Here is a 25,230-nt window from a genome sequence, read left to right on the forward strand (position 1 = left end):
TGGTTAAAATATTTTTATTACCTGTTGAAGTAAATATTTTCACTTGTAACCATCAATTACATTGATTATGATGTTTCTATTAGGTCAGCAGTCTTTCACCATTTTGTTAAAGTTGCATTGACAAAAAATCCAAAGAAGAGGCCTACTGCAGAAAGGCTTTTGCAGGTAATAATGCTTAAATAATTTCAAATTCCTGTTAGAATGCATATATCTCACTTTTATTTTTTTTCTCTCTTCGTATTCGTTTAAGTGCCACAAACATTAAATTCTTAGAATTAGTTATATTCTCTGTATTTTGGATAATACATGGAAATGTATGGCTTCTTGTTTCCTTGTGAAGCATCCTAATTTTAAATTGTATCATTACTGGTTTACTTCAGTACAGTATTTCTATAAAAAATATTTAAGTTTTAATCTTCTTTAAGGAATATAATTCAGGTAATTAACTAATTACACATATTTTGTTTTTGTTTGCAACCAAACTAGATATAATTTTAAAAAAACTGTATTTAAATAATGTAATCATCTGAGCAATTCTTTTTTTATTATATTCATATGTGAAACCTATATTTTAAATGCAGTTGTGTTTTTTAAATTAAGATTGCTGTTATTAAGTGCTTTTTACATTTACAGCATCCATTTTTACAAGGAAATTTAGGTAAACATTTAGCAAAAGAGCTGTTGGACAAAGTAAATAATCCACACATTGCATTCCCTGAAGATGTTGATGATGATGGTGTAAGTGAAAATACTTTTTTTTTTTTTTTTTTTTTATATATATAAATAAAGAGGATTTCTATTCTTCAATGCAAAGAAATGAAATATTTCTTTTCATAATAAAAATAATCATAGCCCTTGTGTGAAATAGAATTAACTTTTTCTATATTTTTTTTATTAAATCCATACCATATAAAAATAATCATAGCCCTTGTGTGAAATAGAATTAACTTTTTCTATATTTTTTTTATTAAATCCATACCATATATTTCCAGCAGTATATTGTCTTATTTCTTTTGACACACCTTTGACTCTGTATTTACATCCCCACCCCCAGTTTAAATTTTCTTTTTCATGTTTTCTTCCCTTTTACTGAATATCTATTGAATTTTACTGAAATTCAGTGATAAAACTGAGATCGGTTTTTATGCCTGGAATCCCCTTCTTAAAAATGCAGCCACATATTTTTTTTTTTTTTAATTGCAATTAATTTCATGATTTGGAATATTCCAAGAAAGGAACAAGTGGCTATTTTATTTCTTGAAGAAGAGCTATTCTTCACTAAGAAAGATTGTGTCGGAACTACCACCTCATGCAATTCAAATGTGGCTAAAAGCCAAACTAGTTCTGCAACCTTCATTCACGCTGGGATGGGATTCCTAACATAAATGGGATTTGCTACATGATGGATAGTTCTTTTTATTACTATGATTCATTCATTTATGGTGTTAGGGTTTAATAATGTCTGTTGACTTTTATGAACTACAGCTTCAAATGAATCATAACATAGTTCTTCATGGGAATCATTTCTCTGCACCTTGGCTCAATGCAAATTTTCTTTTTGAGAATAATATTTCATTAATTCCCTTGATTTTCTTGCATCCACCAATTTTAATATTAGGATAAGGTAACAAGTAATTGACCCATACTTCCTACACATAATTATTCCAATCAACCGTTGTGATGTGATTTATTTGAACCTTTAACTTTCAAAATTGGATAGGTATTAACTGCTAACATTGTAGTTAAAGGAATTGTAAGCCAGTAATGGAAGGATTGTGCATTTCAGTAAAACCATGTTTCTATGAAGACATCTTTTTCTTCCGTGCATAAATGCTGCATGGTCATTTTTGTTTTGAGTTACATTTTAATTTTACGAGGTGGTTGTTCAAGCTACCATCTTTCTTTGTGAAGAATATCTCATTCCTGAAGAAATAGAATTGCCGCTTGTTAATTTCTTGGCATATTTCAAATCATGAAATCTATTGCAGAGAAAAGAAATTAGAGGAAAAATGTGGTTGTGCGAGCAATAGGTATGAAGATATGATGATAAGTATTACTAGGAAGAAGCCAAACCAAACTAACACCGAAGAAATATGCTTTAAAAAAAATGTTGATTGCTTTAGTGGTGATGGGATGCTATTTTTCATTACATGTGTCAAAAGCAATTTGTGAAAGAATTATATTATTTTGTTAATTAATGGTTTAATTTCATATGTATTCTTATTGTAAATCATCCTTTTCCCCAAAAAAAAGTCAAAATTTCACTTAATTGTTTGACTGCTATGGTGTTTTCTGCAGTATGTTATTATATGTAACTTGCTAGAAAATTGTTTCTTGAAGATTTAAACTTGATATTTGCTGTAGATATCTGGTATATTTATATAATATATTAACAAATTTAGAATGTATATGCTTTTAGCATCTGAGGAAAGAAACATTAAGGTACAATTAATTAATTATATATTAAAATAGAAAATTTAGTCTTTTTATTAGTGTTTTTGACATACTCATAATTCTTAATGATAGCATATAAGGACAAGTGTGGCATGACTTTCAATAGTGCAGTTGTTCATGTTTATATGTAGTTTAAATTCACTTTAGCAGTTAAGTTGTAATTAGATTCATCCTTGCAAAAATTTGTTTTGTAAGAAGTAAATCTTTCATCTATTTTGTAGCTATATTTGAAATTTGAAATTAATAGTTATTTCAATAGAATGAGCAGGAGATGAATTTCAGATCTCTTCACTAGATATTCAACTTTTTGAGAATTTCTCATTTGATCTCTTATTTGATTTAGCATTGTACAGAAATATATTTTAAGCTTTAATGGAAATTAATTGCTGCTGTTTGTTATCTTGTAATAATCTCCTTTTTACATGCTGTGCTAATATACCATAAGCTTTTAACTAGATCTGTCTTCTGTATGTACTGAGTTTCACAATTGTATTCTGTAATTCTGTAATTAACTATTATTGTGTGCAATGATGCTTTGGTATTTCTGTTATGATTATTTTAGACTAAGCAGAAAATTTTTAACTTGGTTGCAGCATGTATGTATTTGTAATTTAAAAAAAATATATACATATTTAAAAATATCCTCTACCATGTTTTATTGAACTAATAAACTTAAATTAACTTAAACTACAAATAAGAATCATTGCATATTTTAGGAACAATCCAACAAAATGATTAATGTTTTATCTTGCAGTATGTACACTGTAAAAAAAAGGGGGGGACAGTTCTATATCTTCCGTTTTACTGGACTGATTGACAAAATTCAAATTGTGTTTTCCATCTATCAAAAGCATGACTTAGAATATATATTAGATTTATTTATAGCAATTGTTCTAACATAAGTATTTTGACACAAAATCGGACCTTTTCTGAAATAATATACCAATTTTTTCCATATTTAAATTCTACAATTCAAATTATGCCTAGATAATAAATTTTATAATTTTCAGTTAGTAATTTATGGAGAAATTTAAAAATCTATCTTGGCGCTTTTTTTTTTTTTTTTTTTCAGTTGTGCCTAGAATAATTCACTTGGCGAACTTCTTAATTTATAGCAACCTATTTTCCTTTGCCTTTTTTTGTGCTCAAGGATGGAAAAGTCATCATTCATACTTTCAAATAATCTTTAACAAAGTGCGTAAATCACATTTTTGTTGTTATCGCTTACAATAAAGACTTTAAATTTCAAAATGTGTCAAAATGTAAATTCACCTATATCTTGGGAAATTTTGAATAAAAAACTAATTTTTTGCAGGTATGCTTAGAAATTTAAGATGACGGTAAAAATTTTATAGGTTATAATTCAAAATGCTTTTTGAAAAATTAATAAAAATTATTTCAAAATACAAATTGAAAAAATAAATCATAAAAAATGGGCAAATTTTATTTGGAATAAACCTAAATTTCAAATTCTGGAAGAAGGAATCAAGTAAGTTTAACACACACAAAAAAGAGATATTAATAAATATATATCAAATTCAATTAACATTGAAGAGCTAAAATTTTGAGAGTTACTTCTTTATTAACTACTCATGCGATTTTGTACAAAACTTGGCATAATTTAAGTTGTAGAATCGAAGTATGGGAAAAAAATTGGCATGTCATTTCATTAAAAGTCCAATTTTGTATCAAAATACATGCATTAGAACAATGCTTTATATAAGTCTAATACATCCTAAGTCGTGCTTTCGAGACATGAAAAATGCAAGTTGAATTTCGTCAACGGTCCAGCAGAATGGACGATACAGAACTGTCTCTCTCTTTTTCTTTTCTTTTCTTTTTTTTTTTTTTTTTTTTTTTTTTGCGCAGTGTACATTTAATTAGTATGTAGAGTGAAGAATTCTGATATTTTGTATTTAGTTTTAAATATATGCTTGTATATTTTTTCACAATGAAACCACTATCTGGTTTAATGCACAAAGTATTATATGGCATTTATTGCATTTGCATAAAAGAAAAGTCAAAATATAAAAGGGAAATACCATAAATTTTATGTTTTATTGATTAATTTATTATAAAAAATTCATGTTTTAAAGAATTTTGTTATTTCTTGATTATTGTAGCTTTTGTTTTTTAAATGCCACGTTAACACCAAATTATCACCAAGTTCCTGTTTGCTTCTTACATACTCTTTTTGGCTACTGTATTTCAACATTTGTTTTTAATTGTCGCATCAGAAGCATTTTCTTGTGCAAATAATTTTTACCAGTGAATTTTGCAAGATGAGACTCGTGTTGCTGGTGAACAAGGCCTTATTGATTTTTATTCTGCCACATAGTGATGTGTTTCAGTCTTGCATCATTTTGTTCATAAATCAACAGAAATTTATGGTTCACAGTTAAATGTCTGTATCATGTTTTTTGTAGTTTCCTGTTTTATGTGCTCCCTAGCTGTTTGAATAAGTTATCAATCCCTTTTGTACATAACGATTTTCACCATGAGTGTGTCTGGAACCTTTGGGCAAGAAAGAATTTACCACTTCCTCAGCATAAGCCACCAAATATCCATTATTGTGGAAGAACTCTACTTAGCTTTGTTGTTTTCCTGTACAAATAATAGATTTTGATTTATGTCCACAAAATTTCTAAGGGATAGAATCACTTCTTTGATTGGCTAGTACAAGCAGTATGCTGAAACCTCTGATCCTGTCAACAAAACATATGCTTTTCCTTTATTTGAAACTTTTCATATTATAGCTTCAGATGCTTTCATTTATATGTAGTTGTATTTAATGGCTTCCTCATTTGTCGGTATGTCAAACATTTAAGAAATTTTATAAAACAGAAAACCATGAGAAAGTTATGAGTGATTGTGAATTGTTAACATTTATATGAAGAAAGAAAACATGATTCACAGTGATATGGGAGAGTATTTCTTTTATTAATTATTTTATTCCTAGAGTTAAAACTGGCTGATAGTTAAATGCCAGAATTTATCTTTTGTATCTGATTTTAAAAATATTACATATTATCTAGAAACAAAATCCTTTTATTCAAGGGAATACAATAAAATTAGTTATAGAAAATAAAATGGAATTTTCTTCGAGTAGTAACTAATCAACCATGCATGTATTGTGCAAAAGATTTTGAATTTTAATTACTTTAAAAGGCTCCAACAGGAGCCAGGCAATTAAGACTGATGACTACTGGGAATTCAGCTGAAACAGACTGCCTGCATGGTTGTTTTACATGGTTTGTCCATGTGTAATGTGATTACAAGCTAGTTTCTCTTACAAAGTCCTCCATGAAGGTATCCCTCCTCTTAGGCCAATAGCATTCATGTGTTTGTGTTCTCATATTCAAATAACCTAGCCAATGGCTTTAGATAAAAAAGAAAATTTTTATCATTCTGTTAACCTTTTGAGTTCTTTGAAGTTTCTGGATGTTTGATCAATTGCCTCAAAACATATGTTTAAATGAAGTTTCTATACTGTTAGCATAATTGATGATTAAACTTTCCATTTTTATTGTGCTATTAGATATTGCTGCTGAAGTGTGTAATCATTTATTCTAGAGTATACGAAGTAACTCAGTTTGAAGTAATAAATAATTTAAAATGTAGTTTATTGCACTGTATTACAAACTGAGTCAGTAACCGATAAATTCCTATTCGTTTTTGAAGATATTACCTGATGTGCCTCAGCGTATTACTTCCAAAAAACCAGCCAGAGATAAGCAGAGAACCAGATCAGAGCTTCACAGTAAGTTAAATTATTATTAGTTTTGTATTTTCATTAAGATTATTTTATGGGAAAAAAATTATTTCTTTAAAATTATTTTTTAGTGGAAAGTGTTAACTTTGATCCCCCACTTATGACTGCACTTTCAACTTCAACCGAGCAAGTAAGTAATATTATCAGTTGGAAATGCAATAAAGAATTTATTTGTATTCAATATTCTTATTTTGTTAAATAATAAATAACCTTTAGAGTCTTGAACTAAATTGTTGAATCTTAATTTAGAATCCCGAAACATCAACTGTATCAGAAGCTTGGGGAATATCTGAGGTAAGTTAAGAAATCATGAATAAATTATTAAAATTTAGAGGAACAACGAAAACTTGAATTTTAAATGCATCTTAATTTAGACTAAATCGTTTTTGTTTATCTCTAACTGGTCTTTATTCTTTTACTTTTTTAAAAAAAAGTAATTTTTTCCCCTTTAATATAGTATTTTGTGACAATGTATCATTATTGGAGAACATTTTAAGGCAACAAGAATCAGTGTAGCATTCGTATATTTGTAGGACTAGCTTGAAAAGTTTAAGCATAGAACCTTTTTCTTCAGCTGCAAAACTGCAGAAGTTATCAAATTATGCTGATTCTTGTTGCTTAATACCTTCAATAATCATTATTTCCTGTATTATTTTAACTCGACAGTGTAAAGGTTGAAGTGTACTGACTTGAAATAATCTCGTATTGATACTTCAAATACAAATTTATAAATATTCTGGTTTCTAACTATTGAAAATATGTAATTTTCAATAAAAGTTGGGAAATTTTATGTAAGCTATAAATTCTTTTCCCCATTTTAGTGTATCTAAAAGTATATTTTATATACACCATATCTTTTTTGGAGGTTTGTTAGGATTTCAGTATAATGGTACCTATTATCATTTTTGCTTTTCTGAAATACAAAGAACTCTATAAACCACGAGATTTTTTTTTTTTTTTATTGACAGGTGAATTTATTTATTATATACATATATGCATGTGATTTATCAGCTTTCAGAAGTTACTTGGAAACTTTTTATGAACAGTATGTTTTATAGTTTTAAACTGTTTAATCATTTCCAAATTATTTATTTGTTCTCAGGATTCTACTCATAATGATGTATATGATTTGCCAACAGCATGGATGGAAGAAGATAATGAGTCAGATGTTATACACAGGTAACAATTTATGAGTGTATTTCTTTTAATCCATGTATAAATTTTGATCCTATGTAAATGATTAAGTTATTCATTTATAAATGCAATTAAATCATTTTATATCAAATATAAAGGCTCGGAAGCAAAAGGAATTAGATTTATTTAGTCAGTGTGGTCATTTGGGAAATCATGAATTTCTATTTTTGCTATTTTTATACAAATGCAGTTTTGGGCTTGTTTTGTATGTTTAGTTTCATGCCAAGCTAAATGCATATTACTAAACAAAAAGTATAAATAAGATTGGTACTTTTCCGTTTAGCTGGCGCAAATCTCGCCAAGCAGACTTTATTGGCAACAACACACAGTATACACATAAGTAACAAATATTAGTTCTAAGAATTTTTTATTTTGAAAGCATAAACATTTTAATATTTAAAATTTTGTAAAAAGACAAAAAATAAAGGCAATAAATTTGTAAAAAGACATTAATTTAAGAATTTACTATGATCTCTTGGTTCAGCATCCTGATTCACCGGTTCATATCGCATGACCCCAAGTGATCTCATCTCACGTAAACTATGCTACATAAATCTAATTCTGTCAGTTATCTACATTAATTTCAAGTTAAATCTTAAATTAAATCTTATAGAATATATTATATAAATTTAAATGAAAGAATTATTTCAATTTGTACGAATAGCTTACTCAGAAATTATGTAAAACCGCAGTGCTTTACTTCACTAGAGCATTCTCATTAGAATCGATGAATTTAACTCATGACTTCACTTTTTCTATATTTTTGCCTTCGGGTGATTGCATCCTAATTGACTTAATTACCGCGAAAGCCCTTAGTGTTAGAAATTACTTAAATGGCAGATATATTTTGAAAATATAGTAAAAAGAAATAAGCAAACCACAAATGCACGTTACATGTTTATTTACTTGGCTAACTTAAACATGTAACATGCATTTGTGGTTTGCATATTTCTTTCTACTATATTTTCAAAATAAAACTGCCATTTAAGTAATTTCTGTCATGTTATCAGCACAATATGCTCTAAAGAAGTTTTAGCAGAAACAAAGAAGAAATTTTGATTTTTCTGAAAGAAAAAGAAGCAACCTCCACAGCGCCGGCGATGCTAAGCCTAACACGTTGAAAGTAATTTCTATCACTTAGGGCATAAAATTGAACTGTATGGTAAAAATTCTATGTAATTTTATGCCAGTATTAAAAGAAACAATCAATAAGATCAGAAATTGTTGCTACTTGGTTTGAAAATCAAGCGTAAAAGATTACCAGCGAGAATATTCCGTTTGGCATCGGTTGTACCATCTTTGCCAACTTTATCACCTGCACCGGCAAAATGGAAAAGTAACATAAGATTTTCTCTAAAACCATCATTTTACAGATTTGTGGTTTTTTACAGACTTGTTTGGTGTTGATAATGTATGTCATAATAGTATACTTACTGTGATATCCATAAAGTCTCTAGCATGTGTAATAATGTGCTGTGTGGGTAATAAATGCAAGAAAACTACACATCTATTTGAATGTTAATAAATGTCAAATTTAGCACTTATTTGGAATTGATAAGCAATATTTTGTATTGTTTGTTAATGTAGTGTTACTGCTGAGTTGAAACAACGAACTACTGAATGAATGCATGCCAGACTGTAAAACAAAAATTTCAATGATCATTGTACTTATATGATTGAGTTATAGTAGTGTGATATAAGTGAGAAATATGTAAAACAACTTGTACGTAAACCAAGCCCTTCATTTTCATATGAACTGCATTTATTTTCACCTCATTTTGCAAAAATCTGTATAAAATTTTTGATTGAACAGATTTTCAGAGATTATTTAATAGTTATATGGCGGGACATGCCAATGTAAAATGAGGCAAATAAATAACCTTAGAATAGAATAAATTTTTAATAAAGCGTGAAAGGTGATCATCACAGGTTCCTCTTTCTCAGAGCAAAAAGTTTCTTTTTTCATCTGTTGCAATCTTTATCATTTTTTCATTGCAGAGTATATATAGCATGTAAATCTTCTGTGTTGTTAATTTAGTGAATTAGGAGCTGCCAATTATGAAACTAAGAATTTTTGTAATACAGTGAAGAACTCACCCTTAAACACAATATACTAAAACACTGATAATCATATTTATTAGGAATTCAGATAAAATATTTCTTTTCTCTTACTAGATTGCACTAAGAGCTGTAGGAGAAACCTCTTTTTTTTTTTTTCCATTGGTATAGTTGTCTAAATTTTTTTAATTAGTTTTCTTCTTCAGTTCAATACAAGTTAGTCAGAAATTTCGAGTTATGTTATTCCGCCTTTCTTTTTATTTTGACAGCCACCAGAAAATAAAGAGAAATAGACAGTGTGCAATAATATTTGAAAATAGCTGCTACATGAACATTGTCATTCAGTGTTTATCTGATATGTACATCATGTAGTAAAAGGGCCAGCAAAATAAAAGAGTGCAAAATAAATGACTTGCTTTTTAGTTAAATAGAGAGAAATTGTCGTTCCTTGTCAATTACAATTTCTTTAGCTTTTATTTTTCTCCCCCTTCTTCTTACTCATTGAAATAGTAAGTGCAGTTTCTAAAAAATTTTAGTTAGAAGTTGCTCTTATTTTAATTGTTGAACGTACATGAAAAATTATATACTGGTAACTACTTAAAAATTTTAGTCTCTGATAAATGATTAAAAGTTGGAACTGCATGGGAATAATCTCTGTTGAAAATCTAGCTGTAAATAAGTTATCTAATGAGTATTTGTTCTTTTAGAGACAGAGTATCAGATTCTTCTGAAGGAGGCAAAGATTTTCAGTTTACGCAGCAGTAAGTTATTATTTTTTTTTTATTGTCTCCTGTGAATGTATTTGATGATAGTGAAATAATTTAAAATATAAAAATGTTAATTTCATTTGTTATTAGGGCTACTTTACCTCTGAGTAATAGAGAAGATTATGGAACTACTCAGGTAAGAAATATTGTCAATGAACTATTAAAACTTTTGTAAATTTTTAATTGCATTTATCATTCTTTTTGTTATGTATTGTATTGTTTTAGGATGACGATGATGATGTGCCTGAGCATATTGCTCCTGGTGGCCATAACAGTTTTAACAGAAATGAACAATTGGGCACTTTACTAAATCGCAATTTTGATCAACTGGATGATTTAGGTAAAATATATTTTATATACTTTAAAGAAATAAACTTTTCATTATCATTTATTTGACTTTAGTTATGTGATTACTCAACTGTATATAACTTCATGATGATGCTGTGGCTGGTCAACTATTGTGTCATGTACATTGATCTTTAGAATCCACAACTCTCATTGCAGTGTCCTCAAAGGCTTTCAAAAATGTATCTTGTTTTGAAACTCATGAGGACTTCTGTTCTGGATTTCATCTTTCATTGGTTCCCAACATGGAGGTAGCATCTACCTTCTCAATTGTAGCTGGATACTTGCAAATTAAATATTAATTAAGAATCATGGCCTTACCCATTTCATTTCTGAGATTGTTGCTTAGGGTGCATTAGCACAGGCAAGTGATATTACTTGTACAAAAAAGACATGTTTCAGGCAAGCTCAGCACAGTAGTTTTGATTTAAGGCTAGCAGTCAGCTTGTTCTAACACCAAAGTATTCAAAGGATGATTAAACAATGTATAATTTACTGTTTATTTCATTCATCAAGTATTGTTTTCTTGTTCAGCTAAATACTTTTTTGTGTTACTGGTTTATGGCTCATGTTTCTGCTTTTCTAGTAATGTATCTTTTACTGTTGAGCTAAATAATTTTTTGTTTTACTGCTTAATATATCATACTTTTGCTTTTCTGGTAAGCATATTTACATATATTCTTATATATTTTAAAGGAAAAAAGTACTAGTGCACATGTATTTATTACAAAAAGTGTATATTGTTATATGTTACAAAAGGGAATTGTTTACTAAACACATTTTTAAGGAATATCTATATATCTAAAACTAATTTTTTTTAATTTAAAAATATTTATTATTTTATATTTTTACATCTTAATGAGCACTTGTGGAAAATGAATGAGTTTAAGAGAAGAATATTTTGGCAACATCTCTGAAAAGGCTGATAGTTAATATTTTGTGTATTTATATATATTATACATACCCCCCTTTTTATAAAAAGATTTAGTTTTAGACCAATTAATTCAGTTTTATTTTATCTGTTAGAAAGGTACAGACATTCTACAGCAGCTGCAACCAGTTCGGAAAATGAGGAGAATGTGAGGGCACCACCAGCTGTACAAATAGAAATAGCTCCTCCAGAGGTGCCACCTCGACCTAAAGATAAAAAAAGAAATACGCCTCCTGTAAGCTAAGCAGTTACCCATCTTCATTAAAATAATTTTGAAATAATATATGCTTTTTAGTGTGTGTAACCACTCTACAATTATTAGTCCAAAATAGCCATTAATCTCGAAACATGGGTTGAGTCACTTTAAATGCCATGCACTATAAATGCATTGTTTCACTTTTTATTGGAGCCTTTCACCAAAATGTAATATATTTATCTTTCAAGCTGAATCCTGTTACTGATTAGTAAACCAAGCTGTTGAAGAGCAGTAGATGTGTTTCTTAATGTAATTTTTTTAAACATTATAATTTGATTGATTTAAATAAAAAGGCAAATTTAATTCATGATGTATTTAATTAAAGGATAAAATATTTTTATAGAATTATGTTGTATATTTCTTAACTTTTAAAATATAGAGAGGATATATAATTTTCATGTGTTAATCTAAATGTATATCCATCTAGTATCATAGTGGTCTGTCTTTGTGAATAATCTCTAATAAACCATATTAAATTTTAATAGGACCATCTTAAGTGACCATTAAAACTTTTACCCTTTCATTTTCTCTCTCTCTCCTTTTTCTTTTTTTTTTTTTTTTTTTTTTTTTTTTTTTTTTAATATAGTTGCTGTTATATTTTTTAAGCATGATTGTTTATTTGTTTTTACTAAAATAAATTATATTATAGAGGCCTGTATCCAATGGTCTTCCTCCTACACCAAAAGTACATGTAAGTAAAAATTTCTACAATTACTTCCTTTTCATCTTTTTTCTTTTTATTTACTGTAAAACTAATTATACGATTGGAACTAAATTTCATTTACTCTGTTTTACATATATCTAGATATAAGAAAATACAATGGCTGCTACTCCTACATATATGCCTGCTTTCATGAAATTTTCTTATTTTTTAAGGAAACTGCATTAGTTTTACGAATTCACACACAAAATTCCATTTTATATAAATTTTATGATTTTTCATAAAGATGCCAAAAATTAGGTCGGTTTAGTGAGTTATTCGAAATTCTACCTTTAAGCAGTTAACTTTTATCACCATTTGGATTATTATTGTGTGATTTTCCTTCTTTTTTGAGATCAAAATTGTTTTGCCTTTTAAAAGTCTGAATTCTTCCATTATGCATTATAAGATATGGCGATTAATTATTATTTTAGTGGTTTATGACATATTTATCAAAAATTTTGATTTTGAATTGTTTCAGGCCCAAACGAATGTAATAGTTTTATAGCAGTATATTAGAATAATGATATTATCTTAAAATTATATTATTTTAGAAGAAATGTTACATAGTAAGAAACAAAGCAAAACAAATAAACTGGAAAAAGGGGGAAGCAAATTACAAAAAAGGGCAAGTAGGGAAACAACTACACCCTTCCAGTCTTTGATCCATTTAAATTAATTAATTGCTTTTTCACCTAACATCATGGTATAATGAGACATTTGTGAAGAATTCTATACTTTCATGCTTTGAGTAAAAAGAAATTTTACTTGTCAACAAGCTTCTTTAAACCATATGATGTATATTTGACTAATTTATTTATTGTAAGTCAAAGATATTTGTGATCATAAAATTCACGTTATATGCGCACACTCACACACCATGACTTGTTGATTTGGAAATGCATAATAAATATGTAGCTGCTATCAAGATGTTAGCAATCCTGTCAGTTTAATATTTTTTATTATATATTATTGGAAATCATATTCTTAAAATGAATTACACATCAAAATGGGCACAATCTGTGTGCCTCTTCTTGATCGCATTTATGCTTTTTCTGCTTTTTCTAATAATTAATTCCAATGAAAGAATGAGAAGCAAGGGGCAAGTGAACTAATCACAGAAGCAAGAGTGGTAATGTAACACGTCCAAGGTAGTAGATAGTAGTAGTGAGAGGGACATCGGAGACTTCATTATGGATCGATCATGCAGGTAATGCCCCAGCACACTAACCATCTTAATTAACCCCAAAATGGGGCCACTACTATATTACTGAGTTTGAGTGGAAGAAGTAATAAGCTGTTGTTGTGGATGAGGCTTCTTTATTTATGATACAAAAGCTGGTATTTGTTATATGATGTGTTCCATAATACATGTTCATCTGGACAAATCTCTGATTTATTGAAATGAAACCTTAGTTTTGTGTCACATTTCATTGGCTAATAAAAAGTATCGATTCTCAAACTGAAATCATTATGGGCTGAAACCTTTATATTTGTGCCTGCATCATTTGTATTAATGCAAAAAGCATATGGCATGGATAAATTTTGAAATGAAGCAATTAGAGTGATTTATTATAAGCAGTTGCTATTTTTTGGACAGGAAAAGGAAACAGCCAGATTAAAATATAGAGTTAAGAGACTATCGTAAATTAAAGTTAAAACTGTGCTTTACATACTTTTTAATATAGAGTTAAGAGACTATCATAAATTAAAGTTAAAACTGTGCTTTACATACATAGGCTATTCAGAAAGTAAGGAACATTTCCGTCTGACGTCGCTTGGCGTGAGCCGATCACATATATTTTGGTATTTGCATGCTCGGCATCTCAGTCGGCGTCCAGCCATCACAACGGAACATTTCCATGCTGCCTGTTTTTTCAATATTCAAATTTAAAATGTGCGCTGCATTTAAAATCCCGTGAGTTGTGAGGTGCAGTCTGTGATATGGGTTTTGTTGGCAAAAAACCTAAAACCTATGGAAATTTATCGGCAAGAGTGTGAAGTGTATGGAAACAATTTAATGAATGAAAGTTCAATCCAGAAATGGTGCATTCAGTTTAAAAATGGCCGAAATAACATTCATGATGAAGAGAAGAGTGGACGCCCTAGCATTGTGACTGACGAACTGGTCACTAAAGTTGATGAAAAGATTCGTGAAAAACGCCGTTTCACAATAACGGAGCTTTCGCCTAGTTTTCCACAAGTTTCATGAACTTTGTTGTTTGAAATTGTCACACAAAAGCTAGGCTACCGCAAATTTCGTGCAAGATTGGTGCCGAAATTGCTTACAGACCCCCATAAAGTCAGCGAATGGGGGCAGCTTTGACATTTCTGGAGGCCTGTGATAGACGTGATTCATTACTGGATCGAATCGTAACTGGCGATGAGACATGGGTGAGACACGTGAATTGCTAGACAAAATTACAGTCCATGCAGTGGGGGCACACAAGTTCCCCCAAAAGACCAAGAAAATGTTTGCAAACCTTGTTACCAAAGAAGATTATAGCAACTGTGTTTTGGGATAGGCAAGGTGTGCTTCTGATTGATTTTCTCGAACGTGGTGTCACAATAAACTTCGGGAGGCACTGTCAAACTTTGCGCAACCTTAGGAGAGCAGTTCAAAACAAGCGCCGAGGAAAGTTGATGTCCAAAATTTTGTTTTTACACGACAAAACCCGACCTCACACGGCAACCACACTCAAGAACTCCTTAATTCATTCAAATGGGAGGTTTTTCCTCATCCGCCCTATAGTTCTGATCTTGCACCTAGGGATTTTCACTTGTTTCCAAGAATGAAGAACTGGCTAACAACACAGCGCTTTGACGATGACAAGGAGCTGCGGGTGCGCATCACTGAGTGGCTGAGATCGCAGGCGGCAGAATTCTATGACGAAGGAATTTGAAAGCTTGTTCACCGCTATCTATGATAAGTGCCTCAATTTGTTTGGTGACTATGTAGAAAAGTAGAATTTTAGTCGCTCTTTCTGATGCATATACAGTAAGACCCCGCTTAACGCGGAGGATTTGTTCCATCAGAGTAGAGCGTAATGCGAAACAGCACTAAACAAGGCTATCTTTACATGTAAATATTGGGGTTAGGGGAAGATGGCTAGGAAATTGGTTAGGTATTAAATTTAAAAAGTATGTTTTTTTAATAAAAATAAAACCAAACATTTATTTCTTAAAGCCCAAATTAATACCAAATTATTATTTCTTGCAAAAATAAAAACAAAATATAAATAACAAAACAAATATTCTTAAAAAAAACAAATAAAATTCTCAGTCATATTTAGTTAGCCTTCCGCGTTTTCAGTGTTCTGCCTTTTTGTGACAAAAGCATAATTTTGTTTGCCTTTTTCTTTTGCGTTGTTCTCTTAAAAGTTCTTCATAAACGGATAGAGCATCTCTAACACCACGTCTTACTTTTGAGCTCCTGTTAAAATTCGGATCATTTTCAATGAATTGATCCATTATTTCAGTTATGGTAGACAAACTCCTTTTTACAAACGCCATTGAAAGTTCTTTTTGCTCTTCTTCTGAATCACTGCTGTCAACATTTTTGTTTTCTTCTTGTTCAGTTAATTCCTTGAGTTCATCATTAGAAAGACTAGCCGCTGCTTCTTGAATTATTTCTTCGACATCTTCCACATTTACCCCTTCAAAATATGTCTGTACAATACCGCACCAAACAAGAAATACAAGTACACTCTTTCAGATATGTATTTGAAACCTATCGCTGCATAATATTTCGGGGAATCCCCGTATGCTGCGAGCGATTTCGTGGAATCCCCGGGTTGAAATAAAAGAGCGCTAAACCGAAACAGCGTTAAGCAGGGTCTTACTGTAATAATTTTTTTTCTTGTACTTAGTTTCTTTTTAATTCCAAAACGATCCTTACTTTCTGAATATCCCACATACTTTTTATCTTAATATATTTTTGAATAGAATTGCCAACCATCGGCAGTATATTTTATGGTAAAAAATTAGCCCTTCTTCCCCCCTCCCCCGAAAAAAGATCCTATGAACACGTGGTAGAAAATGAATGATTTGTAAGTTACAAGGCATTGCTCGTATAACAAGGTGATGCAAAAGCAAGCTTTATTCACAAGTGGTATCCCAACATAAAGTTGACAAGCACCAGCTGTGCATTCTGTGACAGAAGATAAGCAAATATGACCCTGCAAACATGAATTGGAAAACACATATTTGCGCTATTAAATATCGATGAAAACAGATGTGAAGGCTATCTTTCCATTTTACTTAACTTGTTGAGGATCCATTAGACAATTAATTCTTAATCGAGTTTCTTCAGAGAAACATACTAATGACTCATGATTTCCTCTCCTTTATCCCCTTGAGGCCCTCCAAAAATGTCATTTTCTGCTTCGAAACCAATATTTAGAAGGAGGGAAGTGGTGAAGATTTATCATTAACTGTTTTGCCACCTACAAGGGGGGATGCAGCATGAAAAGTACATTGCATTCATAGTAGGACATATTATAACATAGTTCTTCCATAACACAGATTTATGATGTAGTAGGACATATTATAACATAGTTCTTCCATAACACAGATTTATGATGTTTTCATGATGTAATCTGCAGTTGGGTATTAAACTGCTGTAGATGTTCTCAATTTTTGTAGTTTTATAAATGAACTTCAAGCAAAGGCTCCTGATTTAACTATCCATGCCTTTTTTAAACTAGATCATGACTCATAATGTAATAATGTAAGAGCATGATTCGTGATATGTTTCAAATGTGACTGTTTTTTTTTTTTTTTTTTTTTTTTTTTTTTTTTTTAACTAGCAGTTTTTCCCCCAAAAAAAGTAGTATCTAACATCAACAGTTTATTTAAAGGGGTGATAAAATTAAATTTGTATAATAGCAGTGATATAATAATAACTTTAAAGTTCTAGCCATAAAATATGCATGCCCAAATGTGTGTTTAAGTGATGCAGAAGTTGTGCCAGCACATTCTATAACAAGAGGATGAAGATGCAGCTGGCCTCCACACCATTTCATAATTGATTTTCAGTGTCTGATAACTCATAAACTCTGAATTTTAGTTAAGTTGGTCAAACACTCTGTATGAGAAATATTCAATGTTGCCATGCAACCTGGAAAACTGGAAAAAGTAATTGAATTTGAAAATTGAGCAAAAAAAGTTAGGGAATTTAAATATTTTAGTCAAAATCTGGAAAAGTCTGCAAATTTTGTATGGCGATCCTCAAAAAAGCGAATTTTGCGCCAGTGTTGAAAGCGATCACTTTCTTGGAGAATTATGTATCATGTGAGCATCATTCAGACAGCTGGCATAGAACCAGTTTTCACAGCTGAAATCAGATTGTCTTTTAGAAAGGCAAAGCAAATTTTCAGCATCTTTGGTTTCCAGTAATTTGTCATTTTGCATTAAAATAAAATAATAATAATCAGTCATCTAGGCTAACCACTTAGTATATCTGTATTCACCAAAATACTGTCAATTTTTGAAATTCAATTTTTAATCTTTAAGTAGTTAACTTTATTTTAATGTTATTCATATGATTTAATGTGACTTCTTCCTCCTCAATTTATTTATTTATTATTCAATAATACTTTCAAATTTCAGGTAGTTTTCTCTGGCATACTTGTTAAATTAATTTCTAGCAGTATGATGACATACATCACGAAATTTAGTGCACATATATTTTTACTTATGTATGCTGCTAAATAAATAATTTATTTTTAAATATCATTAAATAGATTTCTTTCTTTAGCTGCAAAATATCTACAGAAAAGACATTTTTTAATCCCAAATGGGCAGATTCTCATTTCAATCTTCAGTGAAGAAAACAGCTCCTATTATACTTATAATAGTAATGCTTTGGGGACTATACATATAAGGAAGTTCAAAATTTTGTTTACATACTTTATAAATATTCTATGTGACTCCCCTTGGTAACATGGATAGCATCTAAACTGTAGTCCATTGCACACCAATGCACATTTTGGGTTCTGGAATTGTTTTCAGCAAAGGAAGCATGTACACAAAGTCTTTCACATAACCCCATAGGAAGGAATTCCAAACAATTCCAGAACTCAAAATGTGCATTTCTAATGCATTTATATGCTGACTCTAGATATGCTTCAGAATGTATGGTGTAAAATGGACTACTGATTAGATGTTGTCCATCTTACAGAGAGGAATCACATAGAACATTTATAAAGTATGTAAACAACATTTTGAACTTTTACATTCTGTGTAATTCTTATCAATAATTTTTTTAATTAAATAGTTATAGCCATTTGTAATTTCTATATTATGAATCATCCTGTATATAATGTAGTAATTAACTTATGTATTCACCTAACTTTTGTCAAACACTTTCAATCTTTTTTTTTTTTTTTTTTTTTTACTTTTAAGTATTATTACTGAAATTCTTTTATTTTGAATATTTAGTGACTGTCGTGGTTTATTTTCAGATGGGTGCATGTTTTTCCAAAGTATTTAATGGGTGTCCATTGCAAATCCATTGCACTGCTAGCTGGATTCATCCTGAAACAAGAGGTATTAAAATTCTTGCTAAATAACTGAGTCTTTAAAATTATTTTCCCCATTTAAATTTCTTTAAAATTATTTTATAGATATTTAAGTATAGCTGTAATTTGACATAATGTTTATTTTTCAGATCAGCACATTCTGTTTGGATGTGAAGAAGGTATCTATACATTAAATCTGAATGAATTGCATGATGCAACTGTCGACCAGGTGAAGTTTTTTGTACAATTTTAATTTATTACCATTGTTTATTATTTAATTCATATGCTGGCATGTTTATGTAAGCTAATTATATTTTTTTTAAATATGCTCATTTAAATTTTTTAAATATCTGAAATTAACTTAATTTTGTGTATTTTATAGCTATATCCTCGACGCACAGTTTGGATGTTTGTGATACAGAATGTTTTAATGACACTTTCAGGTACTTTTCCTTTTTCTATTTTCTTCCATATAAGAATGTTCCTAATCCTAATTTTGTATTTACAAAATAAAAAGCAGTTCAAAACCTAATCCGTGTGCTGAAAGGAGCAACAATTGGTGGTAATAATGCAAAACAAATTTAAATAAATAGTACGTTTAAAATTCATCCCATATTCAGATCAGAATAAGCATATGCAAAAACCAGAAGCACACTGGCAAATCACAGAAAAAGGTGGACAAAACATATAAAATCCAAAACTGAATTAAGAAATTTGCATCTTTTGCTGCACCATAATCAGGTTGTTGGTGTAATGAAAAATGTAAATTAATCAGCCTGTTTTTGAATGAACAGATAGACACAAAGTTTAAAATGTAAAACAATCTCAAAAAAGCAATTAAAGTAACCTGTGCTTTTATCAGTCCAACCCCCTACAAGCCAAGGTAAGAGTGTAAAAACTTGCAAAATTATAGCATCAGAAAAACAAGATGGGAAATAATGAGTAGATAAGATAAAAAAGCCTGGACAAGAATAAGCAAGTGGCACCATCTGTTAATGAAACCAGAACTAAAACATAATTTCTTTAAAGGCCGAACGCAAAGATGGATTGGAATTAGGATCGTTAACTAGAACAGAAAGATTTTTTTTAATGTGAAATGCCTCTAGAAAATCCAGTTTTCCAATGGAAGATGTTTTTTGAATAATTTTGGCAGCAGAAAAATTGAAAGTGTGATTTTCGGACCTACAGTGTTGAGCAACAGAAGACTTCTGTATTTCCTTTATTCTATGAGGCATTTGTTAGAAAAAAGGAAACACAGAAGTCTTCTGTTGTTCTAAAATTAGGTTCTAAAATTATAATTAAGACACAATAACATGCCAAATAAAATATATATATTAAGACACAATAACACGCCAAATAAAATATATTTAAAAGCAATAGCTATTGACAGGGGCTTTTCACCCAACATTATTAATCAAGCAGTTAAAAGAATTCTCATCTCAACACACTAAAAGGCACACTCTTGTTTTAGAAGATAATAAAAATTCTTTCCATTCCATTTTGTCATTCCCTTCTTTCCATCAATTAGCTATAAAGTTGCACACATTTTGCAGAAATTTAACTTTCGGGTTGTTTATTCTCCCATCAATAAAATTCCAAGTTCCATACTTAAGGACCCCATTCCGGATATGAATTCCTGGGGTATTTATAGGATTCCTTGCCAGTGTGGTTTAATTTACATTGGCCAAACTAAGAGAGCCTTAAAATTTCGCGTCAAAGAACATGAGGCATATGTTAGAAAAAAGGAAACACAGAAGTCTTCTGTTGCGCAACATTGTTGGTCCGAAAATCACACTTTCAATTTTTCTGCTGCCAAAATTATTCAAAAAACATCTTCCATTGGAGAACTGGATTTTCTAGAGGCATTTCACATTCATAAAAATCTTTCTGTTCTAGTTAACGATCCTAATTCCAATCCAAATTTGCCTTCGGCCTTTAAAGCAATTATGTTTTAGTTCTGGTTTCACCAACAGAGGGCGCTACTTGCTTATTCTTGTCCAGGCTTTCTTATCTTATCTAATCATTTTTCCTATCTTGTTCATTTGCGGTTTTGCAGCTGAGGATGGTGGTTCGGTAAAACCATCGAAACTAGTCCTGTGGAAATTTTGTAAATATAACGCTGATTTTTGTTGTTTGTCTTCTGAATTCTAAAATTATGTTAGAAAATTATGTTGTTTTGAATTTCGGAATTTTATTGATGGGTTCTGACATTGGCCAAACTAAGAGAGCCTTAAAATTTCGCATCAAGGAACATGAGGCATATGTTAGAAAAAAGGAAACACAGAAGTCTTCTGTTGCTCAACATTGTTGGTCCAAAAATCACACTTTTAATTTTTCTGCTGCCAAAATTATTCAAAAAACATCTTCCATTGGAGAACTGGATTTTCTAGAGGCATTTCACATTCAAAAGAATCTTTCTGTTCTAGTTAACGATCCTAATTCCAATCCATCTTTGCCTTCGGCCTTTAAAGAAATTATGTTTTAGTTCTGGTTTCATTAACAGATGGCGCCACTTGCTTATTCTTGTCCAGGCTTTCTTATCTTATCTAATCATTATTTCCCATCTTGTTCATTTGCGGTTTTGCAGCTGAGAATGGTGGTTCGGTAAAACCATTGAAACGAGTCCTGCGAAAATTTTGAAAATATAACCCTGATTTTTGTTGTTTGACTTCTGAATTAATAATATATATATATATATATATGTTTGTGTGCATAGACATAATTGTAGTTTATGATGTCTTAAACGTAAACTATATAGAGTATTTTATCTTCAAAGGACTGAAATATACTTAATCTCTCTAAAATAAGGATTATTTGTGTATATTTCATATTTCCTTTATCTTTATTTTGTACATCTAGGCTGTAAGTATTGGCAATATATATGTGATATAATAATAATAAAGTACAATATTTTCAAGGTTTAGGACTATTGATTCCCTTGCTTCTTTTAGCAGCCTTAAAATATTCCATAATTAAATTTTCTTTTTAATATGCCAGCAATTCCAAAGCATTTCTATAAATTCTTGTCTGATGATTTGATTCTTATCCTTTCTTCATTTAGTTTTCTTTCTAGATAACATTAATATTTTATTGTTTCCTAAATAGTTCTAATTAATTTAAATCAAGGCATACTAGATGAAAAGCTAAGATTTTTTTCTTTTTCATTTTTTTTTACCCTATTATCTTATTATAATTATCTCTCAGTGTTAAAATACTTCTTACTTCAGAGTGTTTACAGAAATTCTTATAAGGCAATTTTGTCTTTAATATTTAAAAAAGAAATAACTTTCAAAGTAACATCCAGTGGAACTTGTATAATTTCTTCAGTGTTTCCCTGTTTTTTGGAAGTGAGAGCAGAATGACTATTTTAGTATTTGTCATGCACTGGCCATTATGTCATTTTGTATGGCTTGAATAATCTGAGAATGTAGACCATATAGAACTCTTATGCTAAGAAGAAACAGAGAGGTTAGAAGATTAGGAATGTGACAAATAGCTTGTGCTCCATGAGAGACTCTTCTTTCACCGAATCAGTTCACAAATCAAAATAAACTCTAGTAAGAACTAAAAATAATAAAACTCCATTACATATTCAAAGATATCATGTTTATTGTGGGTCTTCCAAATTTTAAAACTTAATCAACGACTTTTAGAGAGATGCATTGCTGTTGCCAAAAAAAAAAAATCTTTAAAATGAAAAATAATTATTATGTATTGGAGATATAGGTGCTAGCATGGTTCATTAATATTTATCATCCTTCTATCTTGCAATGTGAAAATTAAGTTGAACTTTCCAAAAATGTAATAATGAAAAAGTCTTTAAAAATACTGATACTTTAACTGCATATATAGGTGGTGAGGAATATCAGTAAAATAATAATCAGTAATATCTGCTAAATAATGCAAAGTTTTGACAAAACATTTAGTATTGGTTGGTAGATCACATTTCATTGCATGGATATTGTGCTGTTGTTTGAATATCACTTCATTTTAACATTACCAATTATTCCCTCTGTTTTTGCCTAATAGTACTACTAAACTGCTTGTGAGATACAGAGGAATATAGGGCTGTACCATAAAAATTACTTTAAAAAACATCAAAGTCAAAAAATTTGGAAATGCTAACCTACAACATTGAAATTTAATTATATGTATTTTGCTGCTCTTAGAAACTTGTCAGCTAGATCATAAAATTTTCAATGTTTTTTGAATGATGAGGGAGAAAGCAGTTTGCTTTTTAAAAAAATTTGGCATGTAAATAAAATGATCATATTGTTCAAATAAAGTAATTGCAAATTTCTAATATTTTAATTATTTAAAATTTGCTTTGTCAGAAACAGACAGAATAAAATTGTTAGTTTTAGTTTAATTTCTCTCCTCGTTTTTTTAATTGAGTATCTTTCATATCATAGGGAAGTCACCTCAGTTGTATCAACATGATTTACTTCAGATGTATGCCAAACAAACCCATAAATTTTCACTGCCAATGAATCGTATTCCTGAAAAGTTTGTGCCCAGGTACCTATTACTTGAAGCTTTATTTAATTAAATATTTTGCTTTCTCACACTTATTAATTATTCTTTTGATATCATACACAGGAAATTCTCTTCAACATCTAAAGTGCCTGATACCAAAGGATGTAAACGTTGTTGTGTTGGGCGAAATCCATATAATGGTTACAAGTATTTGTGTGGAGCTATGAGAGATGGCCTTTTTTTAATGCAGTGGTATAATCCTCTAAAGAAGTTCATGCTGCTAAGAGTATGTATACATTTTTACATCTTATGCATATAATATCTACAAAATTTTTAGACCAGATTTCTTAAAAATTTGAGATTTGAAGAAAATATTCTGGATTGTTTCTTTTGTAAGGATAGTTATCTTTAGAACTAAATAGTTTCTAAATAGTTCTCTTTAGAACGATATGTGTACCAGCTTGATCTTATATAACATGTTTTCTGTGTTTCTTATTTATGCAAATTCATGTGCAGACACCAGATTAAAGATAAAAACCCAGCTGAACATTCTTGCATGACATCATTGTCATGCTTAATTTTAATTAAATGTGTTGTTGTTATGTTTTATAGCATGTTCTTTTTTTTTTTTTTCAAAAGAAGTATTGTTAAAAATGTTTAAAGAATGTCATTCTGTTTTAATTCTGTACTTATTAAAACATCTAATCTAAGAAACATATTTTGTATATGTAGGAAAATTTTACCATCGAATTGTTCTATAATGTAAATGATCCATTATTATTATTATTATGCAGCCTATGATGTGCCTTTAACACTTTTCATTTCTTGGCACATAAGTAGAGTTTTTGGCCACTTTCAAAATAACCTATTATTAGAATGCTCTTTAATATTGCTCATTGTGTTTTCATGAATTTTTGTGATGCAATCAAATAAAAGGAGGCCATTTCTTTGATAAAAAGGTGAATATTTTCTTTCATTCTTTAAGGTGAAATCTGGACTTGAAGATGAGATTTCACCTTAAACAGTGAAAAGTAGTTTGTATGCATCAGGCTTGTTGATTAATAAGGACCTTGGAGAAAAGTTATGCTTTGTCTAAAGAACTGCACGAGTGCAGTTGTATAAGGCGGGGAGCAGTTTTTTGTCTTTGTAACAGCAAATATTGATCGTACAAACAAAAAAAGTCTGTTAAACTTTTTGTTATAAATTATTGATATTTTAAAGGAAACAAGTGAGGTGTATCAAACTGGAAGAGACACATGGCAATATTAAATGTAAAATTGGGCAAAAATGTATAGGTATGTTAGTGATCACAGATACGCTTTTACACGTGAAAAGTGTCTCCTAAAAAATTATAGATGCACATTGTTTAAGCAGTTCTGTATACTGTTTGTTTTTTTCAACTTTGAATACATCTGTTATTATTTTTATTATATTTTATAGCAAGTGAAGTGTTATATTCCAGCAGCTTTGGAAGTATTTGAAATGATTATTACACCTGAATATGAATATCCAATGATATGTGTTGGTGTTAAAAAGGGGTAAGTTTCTTGTACAGGTTATTGGTTTTTATATCTCCTTATCTATATGTGTTATTATGCTGTGCATAGTGTAATGATTTTTTATGAATTTTCTGGTTTTGTATAATATTTGGAATAAGTGGATTCTTTATTCAGTTGGTTTTTTTTTTTTTTTTTTTTTTTTTTTTTTTTTTTTTTTTTAATTAACAGTGAAATATGTTGCACTGATGAACAGCTAA

The 25,230-nt window shown here is 29.9% G+C and overlaps 1 protein-coding gene across 1 annotated transcript in view; it reads left to right on the forward strand.

The window, feature by feature from the left end:
• The window catches only part of LOC118202857 (mitogen-activated protein kinase kinase kinase kinase 5-like), an 82,157-nt gene that overhangs the window by 40,118 nt on the left and 16,809 nt on the right, over window positions 1-25,230 (forward strand). The window contains exons 8-24 of the mRNA XM_085818310.1: window positions 84-165; window positions 634-738; window positions 6,136-6,214; window positions 6,298-6,356; window positions 6,476-6,520; window positions 7,329-7,405; window positions 10,186-10,239; window positions 10,336-10,381; window positions 10,471-10,585; window positions 11,617-11,756; window positions 12,427-12,468; window positions 18,942-19,026; window positions 19,148-19,227; window positions 19,381-19,441; window positions 23,411-23,516; window positions 23,598-23,760; window positions 24,915-25,012. Of these exons, the coding sequence (XP_085674436.1) occupies window positions 84-165; window positions 634-738; window positions 6,136-6,214; window positions 6,298-6,356; window positions 6,476-6,520; window positions 7,329-7,405; window positions 10,186-10,239; window positions 10,336-10,381; window positions 10,471-10,585; window positions 11,617-11,756; window positions 12,427-12,468; window positions 18,942-19,026; window positions 19,148-19,227; window positions 19,381-19,441; window positions 23,411-23,516; window positions 23,598-23,760; window positions 24,915-25,012 (1,437 nt within the window). The remainder of the gene's footprint in view (window positions 1-83; window positions 166-633; window positions 739-6,135; window positions 6,215-6,297; window positions 6,357-6,475; window positions 6,521-7,328; window positions 7,406-10,185; window positions 10,240-10,335; window positions 10,382-10,470; window positions 10,586-11,616; window positions 11,757-12,426; window positions 12,469-18,941; window positions 19,027-19,147; window positions 19,228-19,380; window positions 19,442-23,410; window positions 23,517-23,597; window positions 23,761-24,914; window positions 25,013-25,230) is intronic.

The sequence above is a fragment of the Stegodyphus dumicola genome, chromosome 6 (assembly GCF_044657685.1).
Source record: "Stegodyphus dumicola isolate Sdum_Otavi_A_Nest chromosome 6, ASM4465768v1".
NCBI lineage: Eukaryota > Metazoa > Arthropoda > Arachnida > Araneae > Eresidae > Stegodyphus > Stegodyphus dumicola.